This window comes from Camellia sinensis, chromosome 14 (assembly GCF_055761805.1).
Source record: "Camellia sinensis isolate YWXY chromosome 14, ASM5576180v1, whole genome shotgun sequence".
NCBI classification, from domain to species: Eukaryota; Viridiplantae; Streptophyta; class Magnoliopsida; order Ericales; family Theaceae; genus Camellia; species Camellia sinensis.
Genome location: NC_138974.1, coordinates 45,282,650 through 45,308,468, shown reverse-complemented (window position 1 = coordinate 45,308,468; position 25,819 = coordinate 45,282,650). Strand labels below are relative to the sequence as shown.

General features: G+C 31.8%; 1 protein-coding gene across 4 annotated transcripts; it reads left to right on the top strand.

Moving 5' to 3' along the window:
- Positions 1–779: 779 nt before the first annotated feature.
- On the top strand, positions 780–17,037 carry LOC114286896 (sterol 3-beta-glucosyltransferase UGT80A2). 4 transcript variants are annotated; one of them, XM_082906526.1, is made up of 14 exons: positions 780–1,302; positions 2,070–2,263; positions 5,180–5,419; positions 7,786–7,897; positions 8,355–8,525; positions 10,675–10,738; positions 10,916–10,973; positions 11,095–11,272; positions 13,927–14,057; positions 14,819–14,921; positions 15,350–15,426; positions 15,926–15,973; positions 16,057–16,206; positions 16,685–17,037. In XM_082906526.1, exons 1-14 carry the CDS (start codon positions 1,137–1,139, stop codon positions 16,850–16,852), a joined length of 1,860 nt encoding a protein of 619 aa, XP_082762652.1. In that variant the 5' UTR covers positions 780–1,136; the 3' UTR covers positions 16,853–17,037. The 4 variants fall into 4 exon arrangements, with proteins under 4 accessions (XP_082762652.1, XP_082762654.1, XP_082762651.1 ...); XM_082906525.1 differs by having other exon boundaries at positions 791–1,302; positions 2,067–2,263; XM_082906528.1 differs by lacking the exon at positions 5,180–5,419.
- The last annotated feature ends 8,782 nt before the right edge of the window (positions 17,038–25,819 follow it).

The following is a 25,819-nucleotide window of genomic DNA, read 5'->3' as shown; positions in this document are numbered from 1 at the left end:
TTAATTTGATAAATAAATAAATGTGTAAAAGATTTTTTAATTTTACATTTTATCTTTGGTGAGTAGAAATAATTTTTAAAAAATTAAAAAAAATTTATTCACATTTATTTTTATTAAATTAGTTTATATTTTATCAAATTGACAATTTTACCGTTGAAATTGAGTAATAATATCTTCAATTGTCCTTATTTGAAACAAGATTCAAAATTTATGATCAAATATATCACAATTGAAAATCAAGGAGCAAAGTGATACAAATCCCAAACTATAGGGACCATTTGTATAATTTGTTCAAAAATTTAAAACAATTATACACTTTTTGTGACACACATATTTATAAAAAAAATATAATTTTAAATTTTCTAGCAATATCCTAAAAACATGTTTAATAAATAAAATCCATGAATTTATGTTGACCAAACTTATTGTGTCAAAAAAAATTATGAAATTTGTTGATAAAAAATTAGTAATTAATTAATTTACCAAAAAAAAAAAAATTTATTTGCACACCAATCCATGTAGGTGTATAAAAAGGGGGTGTATTCAGAGAGGCAGTATATATTGTCAATTAGAAAAAGGTTACCTTATTAATTTATTTAGATTATATCATATTTTTATTTCTTTTATGTTTTAAAAAAATTTAAAAAAATTAAAATTTTTTTTTTTTCTCTTACTTCTCAAAATAGGCCACAATTGTGGCTTATTTTGGCAACTAAAAAAAAAATCAATTCATTAATTTATTAAGTTATTTAAATCACATTATCACTCTATTTTATTGTAAGAAAAATTCACTTTCCAAATTAGGCTGGTATCGCGGAACTAATTTACCGCAGTGCCCCTCAAGGAGACACGTCGGTCCAGACTGTCCACTACGGTTGTTGCGTACCGTGCTCTCGTGTGTTCTACCACAATAATCTCCTCCCTCTGTCTCAGACCCTGCTCCTTCTCCTCCGAACGTGCCGACTCTCTCTCTAAATCTTTTTCTAGGTAACGATCTCGGCTCGACAGATCTTCCTGTACATCATATGCTTATAATTATTTGATAAACAGTAGTTCTGGAAGTTTATACCGATCTGGATCGAGAAGAGAAGCCGCAGTTCGGCGGAGAGTGGTCGCCGGATTTCGTGGCGCCACCGATGGAAGAGCATAAGAGCAGTCAAGGAAGCTCGAGTTGCGGCGAAGTTCCGGTCAAGTTCGAACTGGCAGTTACTGGCGGAAGTAGTAGCAGTAGTCATGAATTCGACGGCGGAGAGGATGTTGCTGCTGCTGGTGCACTGTCCAACGGCGGCGGTAGCTCTGCAGGTGAGTTGATTTTATCGAACAACTCTCGCGTCAATTGAGTTTTGTTAACTTTGACGAAAAATTGTGGAAAAAAATAAAAAAGGAGCGAAAGAAAATTGAATCGGACTCTGACTTAGATTAGTTGATATGATTCTTAATCATCGAATTATAGGAGTTTAGCTGTCAATTTTGGTTCTTGAATCCTGACATGTACTGACATTGAAAATTTGGAAGCTAGAGAGTGATTCAATTGAGGCTAGAACTGCTATCTAAGTTTTGAAGAGTTAGGGGAATTGGAATATCATGATACATAATTTTCTAGTTTTATTATTATTATTTTCTTAGTTTTCTAGGAAGAAAAATGGAAGACAATAGATTTATTTGATTCAAGATACTGTTTCTTTTTTTTTTTTCATTTTTCTCTGTGCATTCTGAGCAATTACATGGGGATTATGGAATTTATATGGGAAATAACTTGACAGTGGTAGGAAGAAAACATAAATACAAAAAAGTGATAAACATTATAAATATTAATAATTAAAAAATCATTAACTTTTTCATTAACATGTAATAATTTTTAATGATTACTGCTGAATGGTAATTTCCCCAATTTTTATCTTACAAGCATTGACAGAGTTTTTGTATGTTGACTAGTTATATAACAGTTAGGCTTTATTTGGCAAATGCCAATCTACCTATGAGTAGTCTCTAAGCAACCCTTTTGAAAATTGTAAGTTAAAACGACTTCCCAAAGTCCCATCTCAAATTGGTTATGTTTCAATCAGCAGGGACTGCTGACAATGGAAGGAATGTTCCTAGAGTAAATACTTCACCGGTGGAGATATTGAGTGCTGACGTATCAGAGCCACCATCGAGTCAGGTTAAGTTGGAAATATCAAAAACCGAGAAGCATAGAAATAACAATATACTTGCTGAAGAGGCCGCACAAATTTTCGATGATAAAATTCCTGTCCAACAGAAGGTATAATTCCTTTTTTCGGTTGCACACTCGTTGCAAAAATGGTCGTTACTGTTTGACATGAATAACTAAATTGATGTTTTTCATCTTTTTTCCAGTCTCAATTTATGGTGATAAAGACTTTATATTACATATTCTGATCAGGTTACAGAAATATATTGAAGAGCCATTTGTTCTTTATAATGCATACATATATGATGTCCTTGTTTGGATGTGCTATTGGGTCACTTCATATATAGGAGGCTGGACCATTCAACTCTAGATTTCATTTTATCAAGGGAGTTAGGAGATGGTTGGGCACCTTTATTTATTTATTTATTTTGAACAAGCATGGATTAAATATTAATGGGACGCCATGGGGGCATTGCCCTTGTACGGTAAGAAAACAAAAAAGGAAGTATGTACAACTATACAAAACTCTATACCCTCCCCACTTTCCTATAAAATCAGCAAACAAAAATGAGGATTCACTAGAGTCCTCCATTAACCAAAAATGGTTTGGTCCAAGCAAGGTAAACTGGTCTGTGTGTAGCCATTTGTATTTCTTAAAAAGTTGATCTGTTTCTTTTTCTCCAAATACATTACATTAGCCACATAGGAACCACTCTCCAAGTCTTGTTGACCCTCAATGTGCGACACCCATGATCCCAACAATCAAGCAGTTGAATCACCGAGGCCGACATACAGAGAGAAGCAAAATACACATATCCCTAGCTTCCTTGCAAGGGATCAAAACTGATCAACATATTCTTGGGTACATATCCTTTTAAAGGTGCTATAGACACTTGCAGGTGGATACTGGAAATGGGGCCCTAGGTGCAAACTATTTTTTCAAATTACCAAATTGTTCGATTTTGTTGTCCCTCTTTTCCTTTCTCCTCAAATACCTTGCTAATAACTAAGATTCGTTAAACAATAGCCAGATTGGTCACAACAACAATTTAAACAGCTTTTTAAAATCGATCTAGAACAGTCAAAACAGATTTCTTTTCAGTGCAATAATGATGAGACATCTGACCGCTTCTTCTTCTATCATAATTGGAGAGAACAGTAATCTTCTTCTATAATTTTCCCTTGGGTTAGTTAGATTTTATGCAAAAAAAATTGGAAAATGGAGGAAATGTTACAAGGGAGACATCCAAATTTTGAGGGTTAATTACGCAGACCTCCTTTAAGGTTTCTGACAAATTATAGGAACCTCCCCTGTATTTTCTGAAATTACACTGTCCTCCCGTCAGAATTGTCGGCTAGCAGCCATTGACAGTAGAGTTGATTTTACATTTTTACCCCTGTACTTTTACTTGTAGTCAAACAATCTTATTAATTCAAAATATTCCATCCCACTACCTATTTTTGCTACTAAACATACCCATTCACTTCCTTTTTCCCTTCCATTCTCTTTCTAAAACCACCATTGCACAGGCACCATAGTTTCCCTAATACACCATCACCACCCTCACAACTATACATGCAAACATATTTAAACACATTACACATACACACACATATGTGTGTGTGTGTGTGTGTGTGTGTTTTCTCTGTCATAATCCCAATCGGTTTCATTAACCACGCCACCAACCCCCACAGATCACAGCCCCACCATCAACCATCACCGTAATCAACACCACTGTGAAGAAACAAAGAGGAAAGGAAAACATGGAGAGAGAAAAATAAAGGGATGAAGACCTAGACTATGTAGGTAGTGGTGGGTTTGTAACAGTGGATGGGTGGTGGGCTTGGTAACACTAACACCCACTTCCTTTGACAGCCAACTACTCTACCCATCGGAGTCAAATCCATCCCCCAAACACCAGATTTGCAACCCATTTGATGGACCTGTAATGACCAGATCAGTGGAGGTGGATTTGAGGCGACAGCGGCATCATATAGGCACATATATATATACTGTATATTGTATACATATATATTATGTATTTGTATATTGTGTATATATATATGTAAGTATTTATATTGTCCAAATTTGTGAGAACGCACATAAGGACCAGATCTATAACGGTGGGTTTTGGGTTTGGCAAAATGGATTGGGGTTACTTGGCAAAATGTATATTGTGTATATATAAGCTTATAGTGCGATCTCTAAATTTGTCCAGTGGCTTCAATTGGAAACTATGGCAATTTGGAAATGGAATGGTTTTTTCCACCATTACACACGGGGTGATTTAGTGGTGATGACAATAGAGGAGTTGGGTGGGGTGAGGGGAAAGAGATAGGGGGGGGGGGGGGGGGGGGGGGGGTTTGGTTGTGGAGTGGTGGAGTGAGGTGTTTGGTTGTGAAGGAGTGCTTGGTTACAATAATAACAGTAGAATAGGGGGGTTCGGTTATGTTTGCAAGGGTAGTCTTGGAATTTAAACACTAAAAAATGCATTTACAAGTATGTAAATGCATACTTGTATGTGTACAAATTTGTGTAAACTCTTTCTTCAAGTTGCTCTCTTTTCACTTCAAGTTGGTGTTGATTCTCTAAAATGAGCAGTGGACATGCAGTTTTCTGATTGTCGAGTTTTTTCTACAAATGTCTTACCATTTAGTCACAATCTACATGTATTGTAATAATATGGAAACATTTTTTTCCATCTTAGTTGTAGATTTTTGTTCTCTTAATATGTTTAATGTCAATATATAAATTGGCTTTAATGGTTTGGAACCAACTTTTATGTTTGAAAATAGAATGTTAATTAAAAAATTCAAAATAAGACAAAAAAGCCCACTAAAAAAGCTATGTAATAGCTGTAAAATGTACTTTTAATTAATTAATTTTCATGATACTTCATGCAAAGCCTCTACATTTATCTTTATCTTTGTTTTATTCAATCATCTTATTGCATGATTTTTCATTTGATATTGTAATTTTTTTCCTATCCTACTTACATTGTTGGGATTTCTTCCGAGATGCTGCAGTTGAAATTGTTGAACAGAATAGCTACTGTAAAAGATGATGGAACTGTAGAATTTGAAGTTCCAGGAGATGTTGAACCACATACGTTTGGTGTTGGATCTGGTACTGTTTATAATGGAGCTGATGATGAACCTCTTGAGTTAACAGACCCTCAGTATATTCCGCCGCTACAAATAGTGATTCTTATAGTTGGAACACGTGGTGACGTGCAGCCATTTATTGCAATCGGCAAACGTTTGCAGGTTGCAAGTCTTTCTTCATCTGTACAGACTGTTTTGTTTTTTTATTTCCTTGAACTACTTCAGTAATAGGTTATTCATTGACCTGCTTAGCTTGAAAGAGGGAGAAGAGGAGGGGTTGGGGGTTGGGGAAGAGAACTTATACCATTGACTCTTTTTTTGGGTAAGTAATACCAGTGACTTGATTATGACTGAATTCAGGAAAAAGCCCAGTCTGCCACCAACTCAGTGCAGGTCTTGTACGTGGTTGGTCTTTCCTGTCTTTTTATTTGATTTTTTCTGGTATGCCTTTTCTTTACCTCGTAATGTTGGTCAAGCTAAGCTACTTCTCTCTTTCACCTTTCCGTAAAGTGCCCTCTACCTCTCCTAAAAAGAAGGATAATTGAAGCCTCTGAATGTATTCGATGGCTTTCTGTAATTGTTCCAGCCAGATTTCCATTTCTTTCATTTGGCAGTGGAACCTTTTTGGTTGTGTGCAAGGAAGATGTAAGAAGTCTAGTTGTTGTTTGGGAAAGACTATGTTACACACCCCTCAAAGGGTGTGTACCATATACACCTTATAACTACAGAAGAAAATAGCATAACTCCATACTTTCTGAGTTATAACTATAAAAAAAAAAAAAAGGGTCATAACCAAACACAAAAAAGTTATAACCAAAATATCTCAAAATAATGTCATAACTAAAGAAGAAAATGGCGTTACTAAGGGTGCATATTTTATGGGGGTGTGTAGAATAGAATTCTCCTTGTTCTTTATACTACTATAGCAGTCATGGAACTTGAAGCTATCTCTTCTTCTCTTCTAACAGAGAAGCTACTCTTGTAAAAATATTTCACATCCGAAGAACTAAAGACAATTAAAAAGGGCTAGCCAATGATAGTGCAGCTATGAAGCGCGGGTGCTCCAAAAATGATGCCGTACGAGTACTAGGTACTTACCGGTTGCGGGTACACGTACCAGTATGGCGGTACGCGTACCGGGTACGACGAATACATGCCGGGTATGACAAATACATTTGGATATGTCGTGGGTACGGCAAAATGATTTTTTTATTTTTTTAGATGCTAGAATTTATTGCAAGCTTTATTATTCTTCTTTCAATTTTGAAAATATCAAGCAATTTATTTCTAACACCCTTTGCCCATGAGTTATGATTTTGCTCTCTTTGTATCCTATTTTAGACAATCAAAAAAGAAAAAGAAATAATTATATAACTTTTTAGACAAGTTATTCTCTTTTTAGTTTTGATATTGAATTTTGATTTGTATGTTGGATGTTTAGCTATAAATTAAAAAAAAAAAAAATTGACGTACCCAAGCCGTACCCGTACCCTACTTTTTTAACAATTTGTTGTTCCCATGTACCCGCACCCGCACCCGCACCCGCACCCGCACCCGCACCCGTGCTTCATAGTAGTGCAGGGATAATAAGAAGAAGACAATTTGGGTCGGCATTATTATTCTTTAAGAATGGAAAACTGTATGTTATTTGATGATATTTGAGAGGCGACTCTAAGGGGAACAGATTTGGAAATCCTGCATACATGTTATGAGATAGCATTATTGGTAGTATAAATGGCCCCGCTAAAATGATTGATATTGACTGAATTTTACAGTGCCATTCAGTAGCTATCGTGTAATCCCTTGTAAAATATTTGTCATAATCCCAAAATAAGTTTTTAATAAATATCTAGATAATGGAAAAAATAATGCATAATAGCTAACTAAATTATTTCAAAAAATTAAATAAACATCCTAGCCCCCGCACCTGACATCCCCACTCAAAATGTTAAAGAAATAATGAAAGTAAAAGACAAATTTTATAAATCCATTTTCCTCCTGTAGGGTCCTATTCTTTACTTTTCTTTTAACCATGTAAATGTTTCAGACAGAAACTGTTCTTTTTTGGTAATTATTTTTTAATTCCTACTGACTAAGAATATGAATTTTCTATGTGAGTATTCTGCATCAGTCATTACCAGCCTCTCTATCTGTTGGTATTTGTGGTAACGAGGCAGTTTTGCAATTGAATTGAATGACTATAATCTAAGTCTGAGTTTCCTTCTTTCCTTGGATGATATCCTTCTCTCTCCCTCTCTCTAAACAAAAATATGACGTTGTTGTGGTTTTATTTCTTTATTATGCTTGCTACCATTTATTTCTAACGTTATACGTGTTATTTATTTTCTAGTTTGTTCACTGAAAGTACAATTGCCAAAAATATATGAAATCTATATTTTTATGAGATTTTGAAGCCTCATTTGTCAAAATAAATAAATAATAATAATAATAATAATAATAAAAAAAAAAATGAAAATTTGAAGCCTCATCTTGGATATATGTTAGTTGATGTGGATGTTCTGATGCAGGATTATGGCCATCGTGTGAGATTAGCAACTCATTCGAATTTCAGGGATTTTGTCTTGACAGCTGGATTGGAGTTTTACCCTCTAGGTGGAGATCCCAAAATTCTTGCTGGATGTATGTAAAAACCAACTTGTTGATCTCATATGAATTTCATTATGATTCATTTTCATCTTTTGATTGAATGTTGTGTTGCGGCATTGCCAATGACTTAACTGTTTCACACTTTTTTGCTTTCATATTAATACTTTGAACGTGAATTTTGTATTTGATTTAATTTCTTGAAATGTTTTATCAAGAGTTTTGCATTGTGATGAAATCTAATTCAAAATATCAAGGTTCTTCATTTCTTTTGTTGGCTTTCATACTTTTTGTGATTGTATATGAATTCTTCTTTGTTTTGTCATTTACTTTTTACATTTAACTATTTTATGAGAAGCTCTAAAAATGAAAGCGCTTTGTGAAAATAGTTGACACAAAAAATTGGTTTGATTTTCTATATAAGTAAGTTCTGAGTTAGTTCTCTAATGGGGTTGACAAATAGGTCTCATTAAAAAAAAATTCTTTGGTGCAGATATGGTTAAAAACAAAGGATTCTTGCCATCAGGGCCTTCAGAGATCCCTGTTCAACGAAACCAAATAAAGGATATAATATACTCTTTACTTCCTGCATGTAAAGAACCTGACATGGATTCTGGCATTCCTTTTAAAGCAGATGCAATTATTGCCAATCCTCCAGTATACGGTTAGATTTAGCTACTTAATTTATGTTTTTCTTTTGTACCTTGCTATTTTATTTCTCTCTTGTCTTGTCTTGTCTTGTCTTGTCTTGGAATTTTCTCTTTTAGCATTTGGGTAATTTAGCTTTTTAGCTTCATTGATATGAATGTGTGCACTAATTTGTCTTTTTGTTTTAGTCAAATAGTTGATGGCTCTGATTCATTTTGGATTTTTGAAAATGCAATTGAAATTGTGTTAGCTAGAGACTTTTTTGTTTTTTCTTCCCATGAAAGGATAATTCCTACAAATTTTATTTCTTTTGGGAGATAAATGTTATTTGTATCTAAGATCCAAGAGATCAAATGGAATAGAAAAATGTAATTTCGGTCTCCTAGGAGATAGAAACATCGAACTTTGTGATGGAAACAAAAAGAAGTTTTGTTTCTTGATTGCAATCATAGCTCAAATTGTACAACAAAAATGCTATATGAAGAGATACATACTTCTTTGATATGGAACTCCAATGCCACTTTTTAGTTTGTTCATAACTGACAAGAATTCAATACTGGTTGCCCATGTGACTCTATTCTTTTAGGAATCATGTTATTAATAAGTCCAAGGGCTTCCCTTTTGTAGATTTCTGCCCAGCTTGGTGTGTTACTTTGAATGAACCTGCTAGAAAATAATGGCATTTATGAAAGACTATTGGTGTCACAATGATGTGCTGCATGGTTCCTTGCTTGGTTCTGTTTCTTTCATGGCAGCACGAAGGTGAGACGTAATTGATTCCGGTAACCAAACAGTCTGTGTATCGGGGATCTGTTGTTAGCTCTCAGTGATTTAATTTGCATTGGTAGACTGAAATGGTTCTGCCTCACATATTGCTTGTCAATCGTCTTTCTCCCAAGTACTTTGGCTTGTCTTTGCGTATTTCAAGTGCGTGAAAGTTTCATGTTGGTCAGCATCTGTAGATAGTGTGAGAGATTTTCCTTTTCCTTAGGAACAAGAGTGGGTAGCTGAACATTATTAGACAGCTGGGAAAGTAAGCCTGAAAGGGGTACTGATTTGTAGGAACCTAAACTGACATTGTAAAAGAAGCAAGATATGGGATTCCAGATTGAGAATATTTGTTAAGAGGCTGGTTATGGCCTTTACCTGATAGGTTCGTTCCCATCCATCTAGGCTCAGCCAAGCTTTCTTTAAGCATAGCATTTTTCCTGAACACTTTCGTCAAGAGAAAACAGGTTTGGGGATCCATGGATTGTCAACTGTGGTTGACACAACAGTTTGCCATTCCATTAACCGACACACTCATTGTCTCAATGTTTTCTAATCATTTTCCTTTCTTTTGGTGGTGTTTGGTTACATAGGTAATGGATGAACAAATTCCTCAACTTTTTAAAGTTGAACTTGTTGCTTGCCATTATCTCTGAGTATTGTTTATTTGTTTTCATGAATAGGCTTTATGGTGAAAGGAAATGACAAATATGCACACCTTAGGAACATAATCCAAAGCTGTAGCCAAACAAATTTTTGTCTGCTAAATGCATTTATTTTTAAGGATCTGGTGGCCGTGTGGTTCTTGTCATCCAAACAAGATAAATTTTCTATCTGGTTTCCATTTTAGAATTAGATAATAGTTCTAAATTGATATGATAGAATTTTCAATTTGTGTTGGTAGGAATATTTTGTTTTCAAAATAACTAGTTCCATTCAGTTGAGATTCATCCAACAATGAGTCTCGGATGGTGCATTCTCATTCACCTTTTCACTCTATGGAAGTTTTTTTTTTTTTTTTGAATCACTGGCCCTCACCCCCCCCCCCCCCCAACAAATAAAATAAAATAAAATAAATAATAATAATGACAAAATAACTTAAGCTATATATATGTTTTTATATTTTTTAGCATTCTTCATTATGGGAATATATGGATTGGGAAACGCTTTATCTTCTATGTTATCCCAGGCCTAGTATGTTCTGGTTTTCTCTCTTTCTGAGACTGCACAATTTGCAATTTTTAGAACCTCTTGTTCTGTGAATTAATTATGTGAATTACCTTTGTCCACCTCCAATCATTTTTATTTATTTTTACTGATATTTTACTTTATGAAAACCTACATTTTTCCATTCTATGTTTCACATTCAGTTATTTACCTCGACAACATGTTTTCAGGGCATACACATGTGGCAGAGGCTCTGAAAGTACCGCTTCATGTATTTTTCACGATGCCATGGACGTAAGTTTTTTTGGTAATGCAGTTTTACTTTAAAATGTGTTGCATTTCGCATTATTTATTGTGCATTTTATAATTCCCTGCCTCCCCTCTCCATTGTATTATTTGCTTCTCGTTACAAGGTTATATGAGTATTACATAACTGCATAGTGAAAATGGAATTTTATTGTCTGTTACCAGGCCAACTAGTGAATTTCCACATCCGTTATCCCGTGTTAAGCAATCAGCTGGATATAGAGTGAGCCCTTAAAATTTTATTGTTTTGCGTCCTGTTGACTGCTACTACTTCTTCTCTTAATTTGATTTCTTTTCATGTTGTGGGATTTTTGTTCTCTCTACATCTTGTATGAATTTTGCAGCTGTCATATCAAATTGTTGACTCTCTGATCTGGCTTGGAATACGGGATATGGTAAATGATCTTAGGAAGAAGAAGTTGAAGCTACGGCCGGTCACCTATTTAAGTGGTTCACAAGGCTCAGAATCTAATGTGCCATACGGATACATTTGGAGTCCTCACCTCGTTCCGAAACCAAAAGGTGGTTATTTAGATTTATATTCTGTTGTTTTATGTTTAGGATATTATTCAACTTGTTTAGATAATGTAATTCTTGAGATTTGCTTCATTATGTTAAACAACCATTTGCTTTAGTAACTTTTTTATTACCCAAGGAAAGTTGGGTATTTAATAAATATTACATATATAGCTCTGTTTTTTATTGTGTCCATTCTTTTCACCCGTTTTTTCTTATTTGTTTGAGGGGAGGGCATAGCTTTAGTTTGTGCAATGGGTTGTGCTCTTCTTTAAACAGTTTATTATTGTTATTTAGGTTTGTATCTTCTTGTTTCGTTTAGTTCTATCAAACTAGGGTAAGTGTCATCTGTTCAGAGCAGTGAACTTAGATATAGACTATAGCATAGTTATCCAATTCTTTCGTAGAGAATATGGGTGGTAATTTAGGAGCGGACACTGAACTTTGTCCATAAGGTCAAGACACAGATGAACCACAATCTTTTATAAATGTTTTTTTCTTAAATAATGAAACTCAAATAAGATAAAGAGGGAACAATAGAAAAAAAGAGCTATGAAATAAATAATAAATAAAAATACAAAACAAAAAAGAAGAGACCTTCCTAACTGCGCCTTGGTTGGTGCAATATGCATGTGACTTGACAATGTAAAAGCAATCTGCTTTTTCCTTGTAGATTTTTTTATTTTATTTTATTTTAAAAAAAAGAGTAGAATTTAAAGCCAAGATAAAATTTATGATTTTCTTGTCGTGGAACCTAAGTTTCGAATTAAAGTGGCTCACAATCCATTCCATCACAATGATATTGAATTAATGTGGACAGTTGTGTTTCCCAGAAATATTTAAAACGAAGCCATTTTTGTTACCATGATTGAATATTTGGCAGACCCTTTGATAAGAGAATGGAAGGCATTAATTCCTCATCGAAAATGGTAACTAGTTTTGGTTAAATCTCTTTGTTAGGCAGGTAGTAAATTGAGAAAAATTCTTCCTTGTTTGTTGGGTTTAACATTAGGACAATGATCAATGAAAAATATGTTTGTTTTATGTTTGAAGTCGGCCTCGTATGTGCTCAACCTCATAACGTGAATTTTCTTGATTCTATTGGAGCATGACAAATACCACAAGCAGCCTATCCTTTGAAGGTGAATAGAACGTTAGGCTTCAGTGAAGGGGCCATGTAGGTGTGAGAGTTTCAAAACCAAGTTGGTGAAATGGTTTCTGTTAGAGATACATGGTCTGATTTAAATTCATCCACCTGATGTTTCTAAGTTGTTTGAGAGATGGAAAAGCAATGAGAGGTTTGATTGTCATTATGTCAAGTTGTATAAGTTGGTTGATTCCATACAAGGAGAAGCATCTGGTTGGGCTTATATTCCTTACTTTTCTGATGAATGATGTACTTGGGTGGAGCCAAGATTTTGTGGTTGGGGGGATAAAAACAAGGCATTGGCAAAGTCTAAGTTGTCAGGCCAGGAAAAGTTTAAACTATTTACATAATTATTAAAACAAATTTGTATTAAAAGTAAGTTAATAAATAATGAGAACACTTTAAATGTGTTCTAGGAACTTATACTTCAATGATTCACCATTAGAAAAGTGCAAATCACAAGTAATATCACATGTTCAACTAGTACATGAATGGTAAACTACAGAAGGATTCACAACAAAAACATAACGGTTCGTAACTTTTTTTACCGCAATATTTTTTAACATTTTAATGTTCATAACATTACCACAATGATTCATAATTAAGACTTTTTTGTACCCTTTCATTACATAAACACAATAGTTCATAACTAACACTTCAAAAATTCATAACTTTGCTTGTGGTAAGGGAGTGTGTATCGTAAGGGAGTGTGTATTAAAAGCTTTCTTGTAAATGAAAGAGGGAAAGACAAAATTGGGAAAAGAGAAAAATAAGAGAAGTCTGAGTGAAAAGAAGAATAGGGTTGTCTGCGAATTGAATGTAGGACAGATTGAAAGGAAAATATTTAATTATTTGAAAAAAAAAATCTGTTGAGGGGCTATGCGTATTTAAATATAGCATATGAGTAAAATTATAAGACTGCATAAGAGGGCATTGCTATATTATAGAAAAAATTAATATTGGAAGCATTTAAGGTTCTATTCACCAATTTAAAAAGCATTTAAGGTTGGAAAATGGTTTGGTTTGGGTTGAGTGTCTGCTCATGTGGATGGGATGGGCTTGCTGTTGCTGGCTCAAGTTGTGTCTCAATCTTGGGGATTTTCTTGTTTATTTTTTTCCCCTTTCCCATCTTTTAGTATTACTTACCTACGTAATAACATACAAGGGATGCATAAAGATTGTTATAAATGTTACAATGCTTGTGTATGGTTAAACAACCTTTCTTGATATCTTGTCGAATGGGTTCCTACATGCCTTCTCCGGAGCCTTTCATCATGCAATTGTCTGTCATTTCAGTTTACATACTTCTGTGTTTAGTTGGAAAAATTAAAACCATTTTTTATTTTTTTTTGTATCATTTTTGCTTGTATGTTCTCTATGTCGTTATGTTTCTCTCTCTTTTTTTCTCCTTTTTTCTTTGTCTTTTTCCTTTTTTGGTCCATGTTTATGAGCTGGCATGACTGTTACTAGAAGAATATCAGTTTCAGATTTATTGTCATCTCTTGTATTTCAGATTGGGGACACAAGGTTGATGTGGTAGGATTTTGCTTCCTTGATCTTGCATCAAATTATGAACCTCCTCAGGAGCTTGTAGACTGGCTTAAAGCTGGGCAAAAGCCGATCTATATCGGGTTTGGAAGCCTTGTAAGTATCCTTCTTAGTAGTCTTTAGATTTATGTTCTTTTTCTGTGAATTTCCTATTTTCTGGTGGCTACTTAAACAAGTCAATTTCGGTGTGGTGACTATTGTGTTCTAGAATATCATTGGAGTGTATAAGAGGAAACATGACCTATTGTGCTTAAGACGATGTTAGAGGATTAAGAAGAGGGAATAATACAGTCATTCTATTATTTAGTTCTTCAAATTGCACTTGTTTTGTAGGCTTGGGTTTCTTCCTTGCGCTTTACTATTATTAATATCTATTATTAATTCTGTTGACAAAATAATTGTATTTTGATTGATTTGAAGGAAGTAAAAACCTGAGCAAATGACAATTTTTGTATTGATACGACGCTTGGAGCATCTAATGAAGCATTTTTGTTTGTTTTTGTGAGCGTCATCAGTTTTTGTCATTTTTAATTCCTTGTTTTTCTATCCTTTCAATGAATTTTCCCTTGTCAGTTTATTTGATAATCATGATCGAGTGAAGTAATTAAGTAATTATGGAAATTGTTAGAAGATTACTGAAGAGAAACTTAAAGCAATTTTCCACTCAACATGGAAGGCCCTCTGTTAGCGTTTTTAACTTTAAGTGATGTGGCTGTATGGATATTTTCTTCATTAGCTTGATGAAGTCAAGCGTAAATTCTGTTTATGCACCCTAGTCCTCTTCTGTTTTAGTGTTAACTTTTCTCTCTTGAACAACAGTATATGTTCCCAAATTTAAGTTATTTCTTTCATTTCAGCCCGTTCAACAGCCTGAGAAAATGACCCAAATAATTGTGGAAGCACTTGAAACAACCGGACAAAGGGGTATTATTAATAAAGGCTGGGGTGGCCTCGGTAACTGTAAGTTTCCGTTTTCATCTTTGATTCTCTATGCATTTTTTTTTTTTTAGATAGGGATTCTCTATGCATTCAATTAGACTGCTCCAGTCCCATTTGAATACTTTCTTTTTTAAAAGTCGCATTTTATATATCCATTTTTGAAATTCAAAATTTTTAATCATTACTTTTCCATATTACCCTCCTTTAATTTTATTTGTAAATGTAAGCCTGATTCCCAAAATATTTATTTAAGTAAAGGAATTTTTATAAATGTATTATTCACAAATGCTTTCCTTAAGCTGTTGGGCATGGTTGTCCACCATGCTATGTAAAATGGAACAAGGAGCTTGTGTTGTGTAACAAAATCTCCTCTTATATTTGTCTTCTCTGCTTGCCTATTTAATGTATTGGTCTATTTATTTTGCTGATTTTTTATTTTTTTTCCCCAGTGGCAGAACCAAAGGACTTTGTGTACTTGCTGGACAATTGCCCTCATGACTGGCTTTTCTTACAATGTGCTGCTGTGGTGAGGCCTCACTATTTCGTTTGTGGCCATTTGGAATTTCTTAGTACGACCCATTTGTCCATTTGGATATTAATTACCAAACAAAAATTAGTTGTTCGAACATTAACAATTGAACAAAATAGCAGTTCCGTTGTTAGTATCCGAACAATTAATTTTTATTCAATTGTTGATATCCGACTAATTGATTTTTATTTGATAGTTGATATCTTACAATTTGCATCTGTGGTGAGGCCTCATTATTTAGTTTGTGGCCATTTGGATTGCTGAACTTTTACACACACAGCTTACTGTAGATTGCTAATTCCATGTCTTATATTGTGTCCTTGTTGAAAATGGAAATCTCTCTGAGGGAAAGAAAAAAAAGGTTTCTTTTTTTGGGTACATTTTAGGCTGTAATAAAGTACTTCGAATAACAAGTCTTGCAAAACTTCAACTTTATTATGTGGTTTTCTTCTAAACACCATAGACAATTCTTATTGCTATGTGGTTTTGCTTTCAGGTGCATCACGGAGGTGCGGGAACAACAGCTGCTGGTCTTAAAGCTGCGGTAATGGCTTCATGGCCCATTTTACTCTACTTTCTGTTACATGTAGTTCTGTTTGTCTTATGTTTTTATTACATGTTGCATAGTGTCCCACAACCATTGTACCTTTTTTTGGTGACCAACCTTTTTGGGGAGATCGTGTCCATGCCAGAGGAGTAGGTCCCCCTCCTATACCAGTTGATGAGTTCTCACTTACCAAGCTGGTTGATGCAATTTCTTTTATGCTAGATCCAAAGGTAACGTCCAATTTTCTAGACGGCTTAATTTTCCTACTGCAATTTATATATGCTATAGTTGTCCTCAAAAGTGCTTACTATTCTGGTTTCAATGTCCCCGGCAACCCCCTTTAGCGGAAGCCAAAAATTAAAGTGATATTTGTCCTATTTGGTGCAGATTCTTGCAAGCTAAAAATTAATAATCAGAAAGTAGAAACTTAAGACACCCTTTCCCTTGCTTTTCAGTAATTAGTTTTTCATAAGTTGTAAGAAGCAGCTGCACCAAACAGCCAGCCATAGATTTACAAAATAAAATAAATAAATAAATAAATCTTAAGTAGTCCCAAAAGTGCACCAAACAAGGCGGTTATTGTAAATGTGAACAAAACAGTATGCAGCTCTACATTGTTTTAGAACATTTTCAAAATTCATAGTCTTGCTGGAATGCTAGAAAAATATATATTTCTGCAAATGGCTTCAAACTTGAGAGACAATGCAGGTAAAGGAGCGAGCAGTGGAACTTGCCAAGGCCATGGAAAATGAAGATGGGGTGGCGGGAGCAGTGAAAGCTTTCTTTAAACATCTTCCTCGCAAGAAGCCTGAGCCTGAGACAGCACCCCTGCCCTCCAATCTTTTCTCAATTAGAAAATGTTTTGGTTGTTCCTAAGTCGTCTGGTGTGGATAATGATTTCTGTGTTTTATTTATTTGATTAGATTTTACATTCGGTGAGTGTAATCTGGATATAGCAAGACGTGTTCACCACCAGTGGTTTCTCCTATTGAAGACTCCACCATCTCTGTTTATAGCTCTGTGTTGCAAATGCCATCCCTGTCTTCTTGAGAGTTGTATTATTTTGATTTTTTATTTTTTTGTTCGTAATTCATTTATTGAAAGAACTGCTCAATTTTTTTTTTTGTTTTTTAATTTTTAATTTTTCGAGTCTGATTGATGTTTTTTGATGGTTCCATAAAAACTTTGCCAAATTGCTTCTTTTAAGATCATCTCTAATGGTTACTCAAACCTTTCAGTAAATTTAAATTTGATGAAAAATAAGTTCTTTTCCTGCTCCAACGGTTACATCAAATAGGTATAAAATTGAGAAGTTCACTTTTCTCTCATCAAACTGAGGACAAGTGTGCTTTTCATTAAATCACTGTTCATTGCTATTGCCGGATGTCTTTTTTGATGACCACCTCAAGGCAAATTTTGTAAAAAAATTGCACTGGCCGGTCAACCGTCTGGTCGACTATCTCATGACAAAAATTTGTGAAAAAATTGCATTGGTTGGTTGATCACCTAGTCGACCACCTCAAGGCAATTTTTTTTTTTTTTTTTTTTTTTTTGCACTAGCTGGTAACTCCAATTTTTACTCAACAATGGAGATGTTCTAAGGCAGTTATGTTTCATTTTTGTTATTCATATACCTTAATTGTTTTTTCCAAGGCATACGTGTCTTTTTTATTTTTATAGATAAAACAAATATTCGTAGCAGATGTTGTGAATATTATTTATATTGTATAGATATAAAAATTAATATCCGTAGCAGATGTTGTGAATATTATTTATATTGTGCATATTATTTATATTGTACGGATATAAACTCAATTTTCTTAAATATTTGTGTAAAGGTAGGAATTTGTTCACTAATAATAAAGAATGGATTTTATTAACAAGTGCCCTAGAGGTATAAGAAAAAAACAAAATAAGAGTAGAATTTAATACACTGTTTATTAGTTTTACAACACTTTTTACTTATTTTAAACACTTTTTAACTTTTTTATCATTTTTAAAAACAATTTTTATATTAATTTTCCAGCATCAAACAATCGTTAGCATTTGCAAAATTTAAAAAATGAATGTATTAATTGGACCTCAGTCTATAAATCGATTTACGAGATGCCTATTGTTTGGGAAAATTTTATTTTCACACTTATTTACCTTTTGTGTGTATATTTAATAAAATATTATTTTAATAACAATTTTACCTTCAAGCAAGAAAATCATAATGGTCATCAAAATACACTTTTAATATTAAATCAAAGTTTTTTTTTTAACCACCGAGGGTGGTGGCCCAGTGGTGAAGGTATTGTCTTTCCATAGTCATGAGTCAAGTTCGACTCTTGAGAGGCACAAAAAATCTTAGATTTTCTAGGGGCTCTCTTCGGAGACCTTGCGCTGTATTCCGATCGAAACTTAGCCGTGGCTGGGGTGGTTGATGAACTCCACTGGTGCCATCGAAACTTAGCCGTGGCTGGGGCAGTTGATGAGCTCCATTGGTGCCTCGGTGGTGGGTCCCTTCCTATGAGTTGGGTTAAATCAGGCTGGCAACCGGCTACTCTAAGGCCTAGGCCTACGGATGTAGTGATGACACCTCAGAACATCTTTTTTTTTTATCCAAAAAAAAAAAAGTTTTCTTTGTACATATCGCTTAAAAACAAAAATTTTAGTGCACACATCTTTTGAGTAAAAAAAAAAAACTAAAACTAAATCTGTATATCAATTGCCAAAATTATTAATTCTATTAGAAAATCAAGTTTCGAATTCGGATATAAACCAAATTCGGATCTCAACTTTCAAATTTAAGAATTTATTTCGGAAATCAAGTTTCAAATTTTTTTACATGTTTTAGAAGTTAAAAATCGAATAAATTTTTTTATTCGGATAACCAGTACCGAATGAGTAAAATCAAATTTCTTTTAAAAGAAAAAAAAAAAGAGTTTATGAAAAATAAGAGATAGATGGAGTTGTAGTTCTTCAATGAAATTGTCAAAAGAGTGAAGATAGACAAAAAAACAAAATGGGAGAGAGATGCTCACTTTCAACAATGCAATGGATCTTTAATAGATTCAATAGAGTCACTGTGGCTCTTCTTCAATAGAGTTCGATGTTTCTGTATCTTGAAGGAGGTGGAATAAAAAATGGGTCTACACCATTAATTCTATGTGAAACGAATGGTTTAGGTGGTGTGTATACGAGGACTTTAAAACATGTAATGTCTGGACTCAAAACATAAAATCAATTTTATAAGGGTGTGTATTGAGAAATTGTGTACACAGAGGTAAAAGAGTGTGTGAAAATGAAATTCCCTTTTTGTTTGCGCTCATAGGGAGAGTCAGGAAAAGACTAAATTGCCCTAACTAAGTTAAAATTGATATTACATAACTCTCTCACATAAAATAAGTTCCTACTTTTATCTAGACTATATATTAAGTAAAAGGGGGTTTTTAACCCAAAGCCTTGTGGGAGCTCCACTCTCCCAATCTAAATTTTCTGATTTTTTGATTTTTTTTTTAAAAAAACCTTAGCATTTATTAATTTCTCTCAACCCCCAAGTCTTACCCTCATAAAAACACTTTAATAAATTAAGAACAAGTATAAAAAAAATTCTTTAAAATCCAACACATATGAATTCTTTGAAAAGTCCTAACATATATGATTATTATCACTCATAATAACACTTTAATACATTAAGAACAAGCATAAAAAAAAATTCTTGAAAAGTCCAACACATATGATTATTATCAAAATATTAAACTTTAATATAATATAATTAAAAAAAAGACATTTAATTCCTTGAAAAGCTAACACATATGATTATTATTAAAATATTAAACTTTAATATAATATAAAAAAAGGGAAAAAAGAAGGCATTAAAAAAAAAAAAGACATTTAAAAATCGCAATTCATATATATAGATAATTGTAAACATAATCCGTGCATAATCTATCTATACTATATATTAAGCAAAAGGGGGTTTCTAACCCCCAAGGTCTGTGGGAGCTCCAATATGCCAATCCTAATTTTTTAATTTTTTGTTCCTTTTTTTAAAAAAAAAAATTAACCTTAACATTTATTAACTTCTCTCAACCTACAAGACCTTTTGACTCCTCTCATAATTACTTCAGTACCTTTTCCAAAACAAATAATTTGTATATTAAATTTTTTTAAAACAAATATAAATATCTATATCTATATCTATCTATTTATTTATAACTATCTCTAACCCACAAGTTTTGTGGGAGTTCCAATATCTGAACCTTAATTTCTTAATTTTTTTGATTTTTTTTTTGAAAAAAAGTACTTATTAAATTCTTCCAAGTCTTTTTAACTTCTCCAATTCACACACTCTTTTTAACTTTTCACATACCTATTGCAAATAATGAGTCTCTTTTTTGTTTTTTCCTGCTTGACTTCTCACTTATACACTTTCAACTTTAGTGACCACATATGCAAACAGTAAGTCTTCTTTTTGTTTTCTCCTTCTTGATTTATCTTTTTGTTTACTGTTTTAATATTATAGTTAGATAGTGCATAAAAATATTTGTGATTTGTCTAGTGAATAAAAAATTATAATTTGATTTTTTAATATGATTAAAGTTAGATAAATATAAACCCTCACAAAAAGAAAGATGTGATTATAATTAGTTGAATGATTCTTTTTTTTTTAATGTGATTGTAGTTAGTTTAATAATTCTTTTTTTTTCATTTATTTATTTTATTATGGGAAAAATGTGATGTGATTGTAGTTTGTTCAATGGTTTTTTTTTTTAATATGATTGTTGTAGTTAGTTCAATATTTTTTTTTAAATGTTATTTAATCTTTTTATTTACTATTTTATTTTTATTTTTATTATGATTGAAGTTAAATAAATATAAACACTCACAAAGAAAAAATATGTGATTGTAATGTGATGTGATTGTAGTTTGTTCAATGGCTCTTTTTTTTTAATATGATTATTGTAATTAGTTCAATGTTTTTTTTTTTAATATTATTTAATCTTTTTATTTACTATTTTAATTTTATTTTTAATATGATTGAAATTAGATAAATATAAACACTCACAAAGAAAAAAATGTGATTGTAGTTAGTTCAATGGTTCTTTTTTTTTTTTTAATGTGATTGTAGTTAATCAATGGTTCTTTTTTTCATTTATTTATTTATTTTATTATGGAAAAAATGAGATGTGATTGTAGTTTGTTCAATAATTTTTTTTAAAAATGTGATTTAATCTTTTATTTACTATTTTAATGGTCTTTCTTTACAATTATTTATGAAAAAAATATGATTGTTGTTAGACAGCATAAAAATATTTGTGATTTGATTTGATTTTTTTTCTGATTTGATTTTTAAAGTACCAATTATTGATAATGATTACGTTGTATTTTGAAAAAAAATTGTAATTGATTTTTTTAACTCATTGTATTTTTTGAAAAAAAATTATTGTGTTTTTTTAACTATCAATTCACTTAATTTGTGATTTGATTTTTAACTCACTGTATTTTTTGAAAAACAAAATGGATTGTACTCATTAGGGTCACATAATGTACCAATTATTGATGATAATTAGATTGGATTTTGACCCAAAAAAATATTGTAATTAATCTTTTTAACTTACTATGTTTTTTGAAAAATAAATTATTGTGTTTTTTTAATTATTGATGATGATTAGATAGCATTAAAAAAATTGTGATTTGTATGATTGAAATTATCTCCGTTTGTTTATAATTTTATTTTTTAATATGATTGAAGTTAGATAAACATAAACACTTACAAAAAGAAAAATGTGATTATAGTTTGTTCAATGATTCTAAATAATCTTTTTTATTTACTATTTTAATGGTTATTTTTTTCAATTATTTTTTTATTATGAGAAAAATGTCATTGTAGTTAGATAACATTAAAAAAATTGTGATTTGTATGATTGAAGTTATCTCCTTTTGTTTATAATTTGATTTTTTAATATGATTGAAGTTAACTCACAAAAAGAAAAATGTGAATGTAGTTTGTTCAATGGCTCTAAATAATCTCAATCTGAATTTTCTAAATTTTTTATTAAAAAAAAAAACAGCCTTTATTGATTTGGTCAAAATCCCCTGATCAACATTTGTTAACTTTTTTCAATCCACATGTCTTTCCACATGCCTACATTTATTGATTTGGTCAAAATTCCTTCATCAGCATTTAAAATCCCCTCATATAAATAATTATAGATACAATCTGTGTATAGTTACTACAGTACTTTTTTCAACTTCTCTCATACACTATGATTAGTGATAAGATTATTAAATTATTTTTATAAAAAATCTTAAAAAAATATAATTTATATATTAAAAATAATCTAAAATAAATATAAATATGTATAATTATCCCGTACATAGCACGAGTGATAGGCTAATATATCATCACTCTAATAGGATTGATATTATGTAACTCTTTCACATAAATTAGAGTTCCTACTTTCATTTATGATCAGGGATGAGAAGGATGATGATTCACTACCATGTTGGGGTTCGTGAATATATAAAAGTGCGTGTAAATTACACTTTGTTTCCCTAAATTTTACCTAATTTTCATTTTAACCCTTTAAAGTTGATTTTTTTTTAACTTTAGCCCTCCATGTTTGCCATCCTTTTCACTTTGTCCTTTTATGTTTGCAATCCTTTTCACTTTACTCTTAGACTGAATTTCATCCAAAAATCTAACAGAATCTATTACATCACCAACACATCCGTTCCATGAGTAATGTAAAAATTTCACTAAAGATAAAAAAAAAAAAAAAAAAAAAAATTGATTTTTTTTTTTAGTTTTTAGTGAACTGCAAAGATTGAAGCACGTGAAAAGGTTGCCAGGCCCAGTCGAATGGGACCGGGCTTCATCTTTCGAGTCAAATAAATGGGCTTATCATTTTCTTCGTTTAGGCCTGGGTATTGGTGGCCTCTGTTTAGGCCTTGTAGATCGACGCCGAATTTGAATCATTTTTTTATTTTTATTTTTTTAGATTTGACAGAATTTGAATCATATTCAGATAAATAAATTAAAAATTAAAAATTAAATAAAAGAAATTTTACTCTTTTTTTTTTTTTGTGTGTCTTTATTGAAATGTTTCTTAATATTTTAGTTACTTTTTTTTCGTTTTTCTTTTTGAAACTTTTTTTAGATGTACCTATTTTAAATGCACTTAAAAGGTAAAATTTATTGTTTTTGAGTTTTTATTTTTATTTTTTTAATCTTCAATAATTTTCTTATATATTTTAATCCTGTTTTTTTTTTCTTTTAGTGGTTTTTTTTTCAGATGTTTTCAGAAATCTTTTATTTTAAAATGCATCTACAAAAATCACACAAAAATAAAAATCTCAAATATTTTTTTTTATATGAAAACTAAACAAGATGATGTTTAAGAGATTACTTCTCTCTTTTCAAAAGGCTGATGAATTTTTCAACGCGCTCTACATTACCATAAGCTCACCAACCTCTCAAAATTTTAAAATACATTCCAATCTAACTGGATCCAAACCTAGTCCATTATTTTAGTCAAATTACCCCTAACCCTAGCAAACAAACAAAGGTCTTTGATTGCCTCCACTAGCCTCCCTAATTTAGTTATTTATGTTGAATCTCCTTAATTAAGTCAATGACCTACTTGCTAAGCTGAAAATTTGGAAAAATGATCATTTTTAATTTAGCAGTAATATTAAGAGTATAAAATTTTTTACAAAACCAATCACAAATGCGAGACATAGAAATAAGATCCACACATAAATTTACGTAAAGTTCCACAATTCTATCTCACATCTATATTTTAATTTGTGATTTTTTTTTTGTTTTGTTTGTACAACAATGATTCAGACCACTAATTTTAGTACTCTAACGAAGTACTAATGACATGGCAATAAACAAAAAATATAAAATAAAAATAAATTAAAATCAAAACATCACATCATTATGTGTAGAGTTTACTGTCAACTCATTAGAATTACCTTTAAAATTTAAAAATTAGAACTCCAAAACACTTTTCTTGTTTGTAATATTAGATTTTTTTTGGTTGGTCTAGGAGAGTAGAGAAGGAAGATGGGCGGTGAAACGTGGAAGAACAAGCACAAGTCAGCAAACAATCAATCAAGTCACATGGGATTTTGTTTGTATTGTGGAATGCAAATGAGAAGTGAAGTGATCTTATGATTGATAGATAACCCCATGTGGTTCATTCCTTTGGGGTCTGTGTCTCTACTACATGCCAATGGATAATAATAATAATAATGTCCCATGTGGATCTAAATTATTTCTGATCGCTTCCCCTAAAAACCAATAAACGAAACGCATACTCGGACCTACCTAATATAATATAGATAATAGTAAAAAAAATTCTCTAATCATTTAATTATTTAGAGAAGTTGATTGTAAATTAAAGTAATAATATTAATTTTTAAAATATTACTCTTAAATTTATTTATACTGGCGTGACAAATAATTAAATTTAAGTAACTGATCTCCATACAAATTAATAATTAATATTATTAAGAATTAATTTATGAAAAAAAATTACCCCCCTGCATCATTCAAACAATAAATTTTTAGATGTGAGAGAGGGGAGAGGGAGAGAGATAGGTTTTGGTTTGGCAAAAGGGGGTTAAGGTTAGAGTTGGTTTGGTGATGATATGACATTTGAATATGTATTAGAGTAGTAGTTGATCTTTCTTTTGTTCACTTTTTCTACAACAAGAGTCTCCTTCTTAATTATGCTTATCAAATGAATATGAGAGAGAGAGAGAGAGTGTGGAGGTGGTGGCGTTAATGCTGCCCTCTAATGGATGATGATTATAATATGACCACGCTGATGATCATCATGATCCAATTATTAACAATTAATGCAAAAATCGATCACAAAATTAAATAAAAAATGTATATGAATGCATAAATAGATTAAAAAAATAAATAATTTTTTTAGTTGTGTATGGTATTTTTTAAAGTTTAACATTTTTAATTTTTAATAAAATTATAGGCTTAATATGAGTGATTGGATCCTTTTACATTTTTTTTCTTCTTCTTCTTTTTTAAGCGAAGAGGAATGATTGTTATTACTCTTTGGTTTTTGTAACATACGATGAATCGAATATTACCCCAGCTAGCTAGGGAATAATGCTTGATTATAACAATAATAATGATTTAGTGACCCTAATTAATTAACCACTAACATGGCAGATTTAGCCGTTTTAACTAATCAATTATATTTTACACGCATGTATATATGTAAATAAACATAAATATATATATATGTGGTCTGCCCATGTGAAAAATAATAATTAGTGTAGGTTCTTGGAGCCAAAGCATAGGTAGATTCCCTCTCACATGCTGATATATATAACCATGGAAAGAGGCTTTTAATAGCCTGGTTTTGTACTCAAAAAATATTTGAAAATGTGCCCAAAATTTGAATAAATTATGTGAATTAGTGTAGTGTGAGTCACATCTAATTCATATATTTTAAAAATTAGACATTCTTTTGTTTTGTTTTTTTTTTTTGAATATCTAGTAAAATTAAATTATAAATAAATAGAAGAACAGAAGATAACACATGGTTTAACTATAAGTATAGTACCTTACCAGATGGATAAGGAATACATTAGAATTGTTTATTCACATGAAATACCAAAAATTTTGCATGAAACTAGCAATCTAACTAACCTGAAATAATGTATTATGTGTGTATGAGATAATGTATTATGTGTGTATGAGAGAGAGAGAGAGATGTGCCATCAACATGATTAAGTGAAGTGAAGGAGGGGAACACAATAAAGACAGACCCATGCATACACTTTGATCATGATATAGAAAGCTTCATTGGCTTTGGTCCA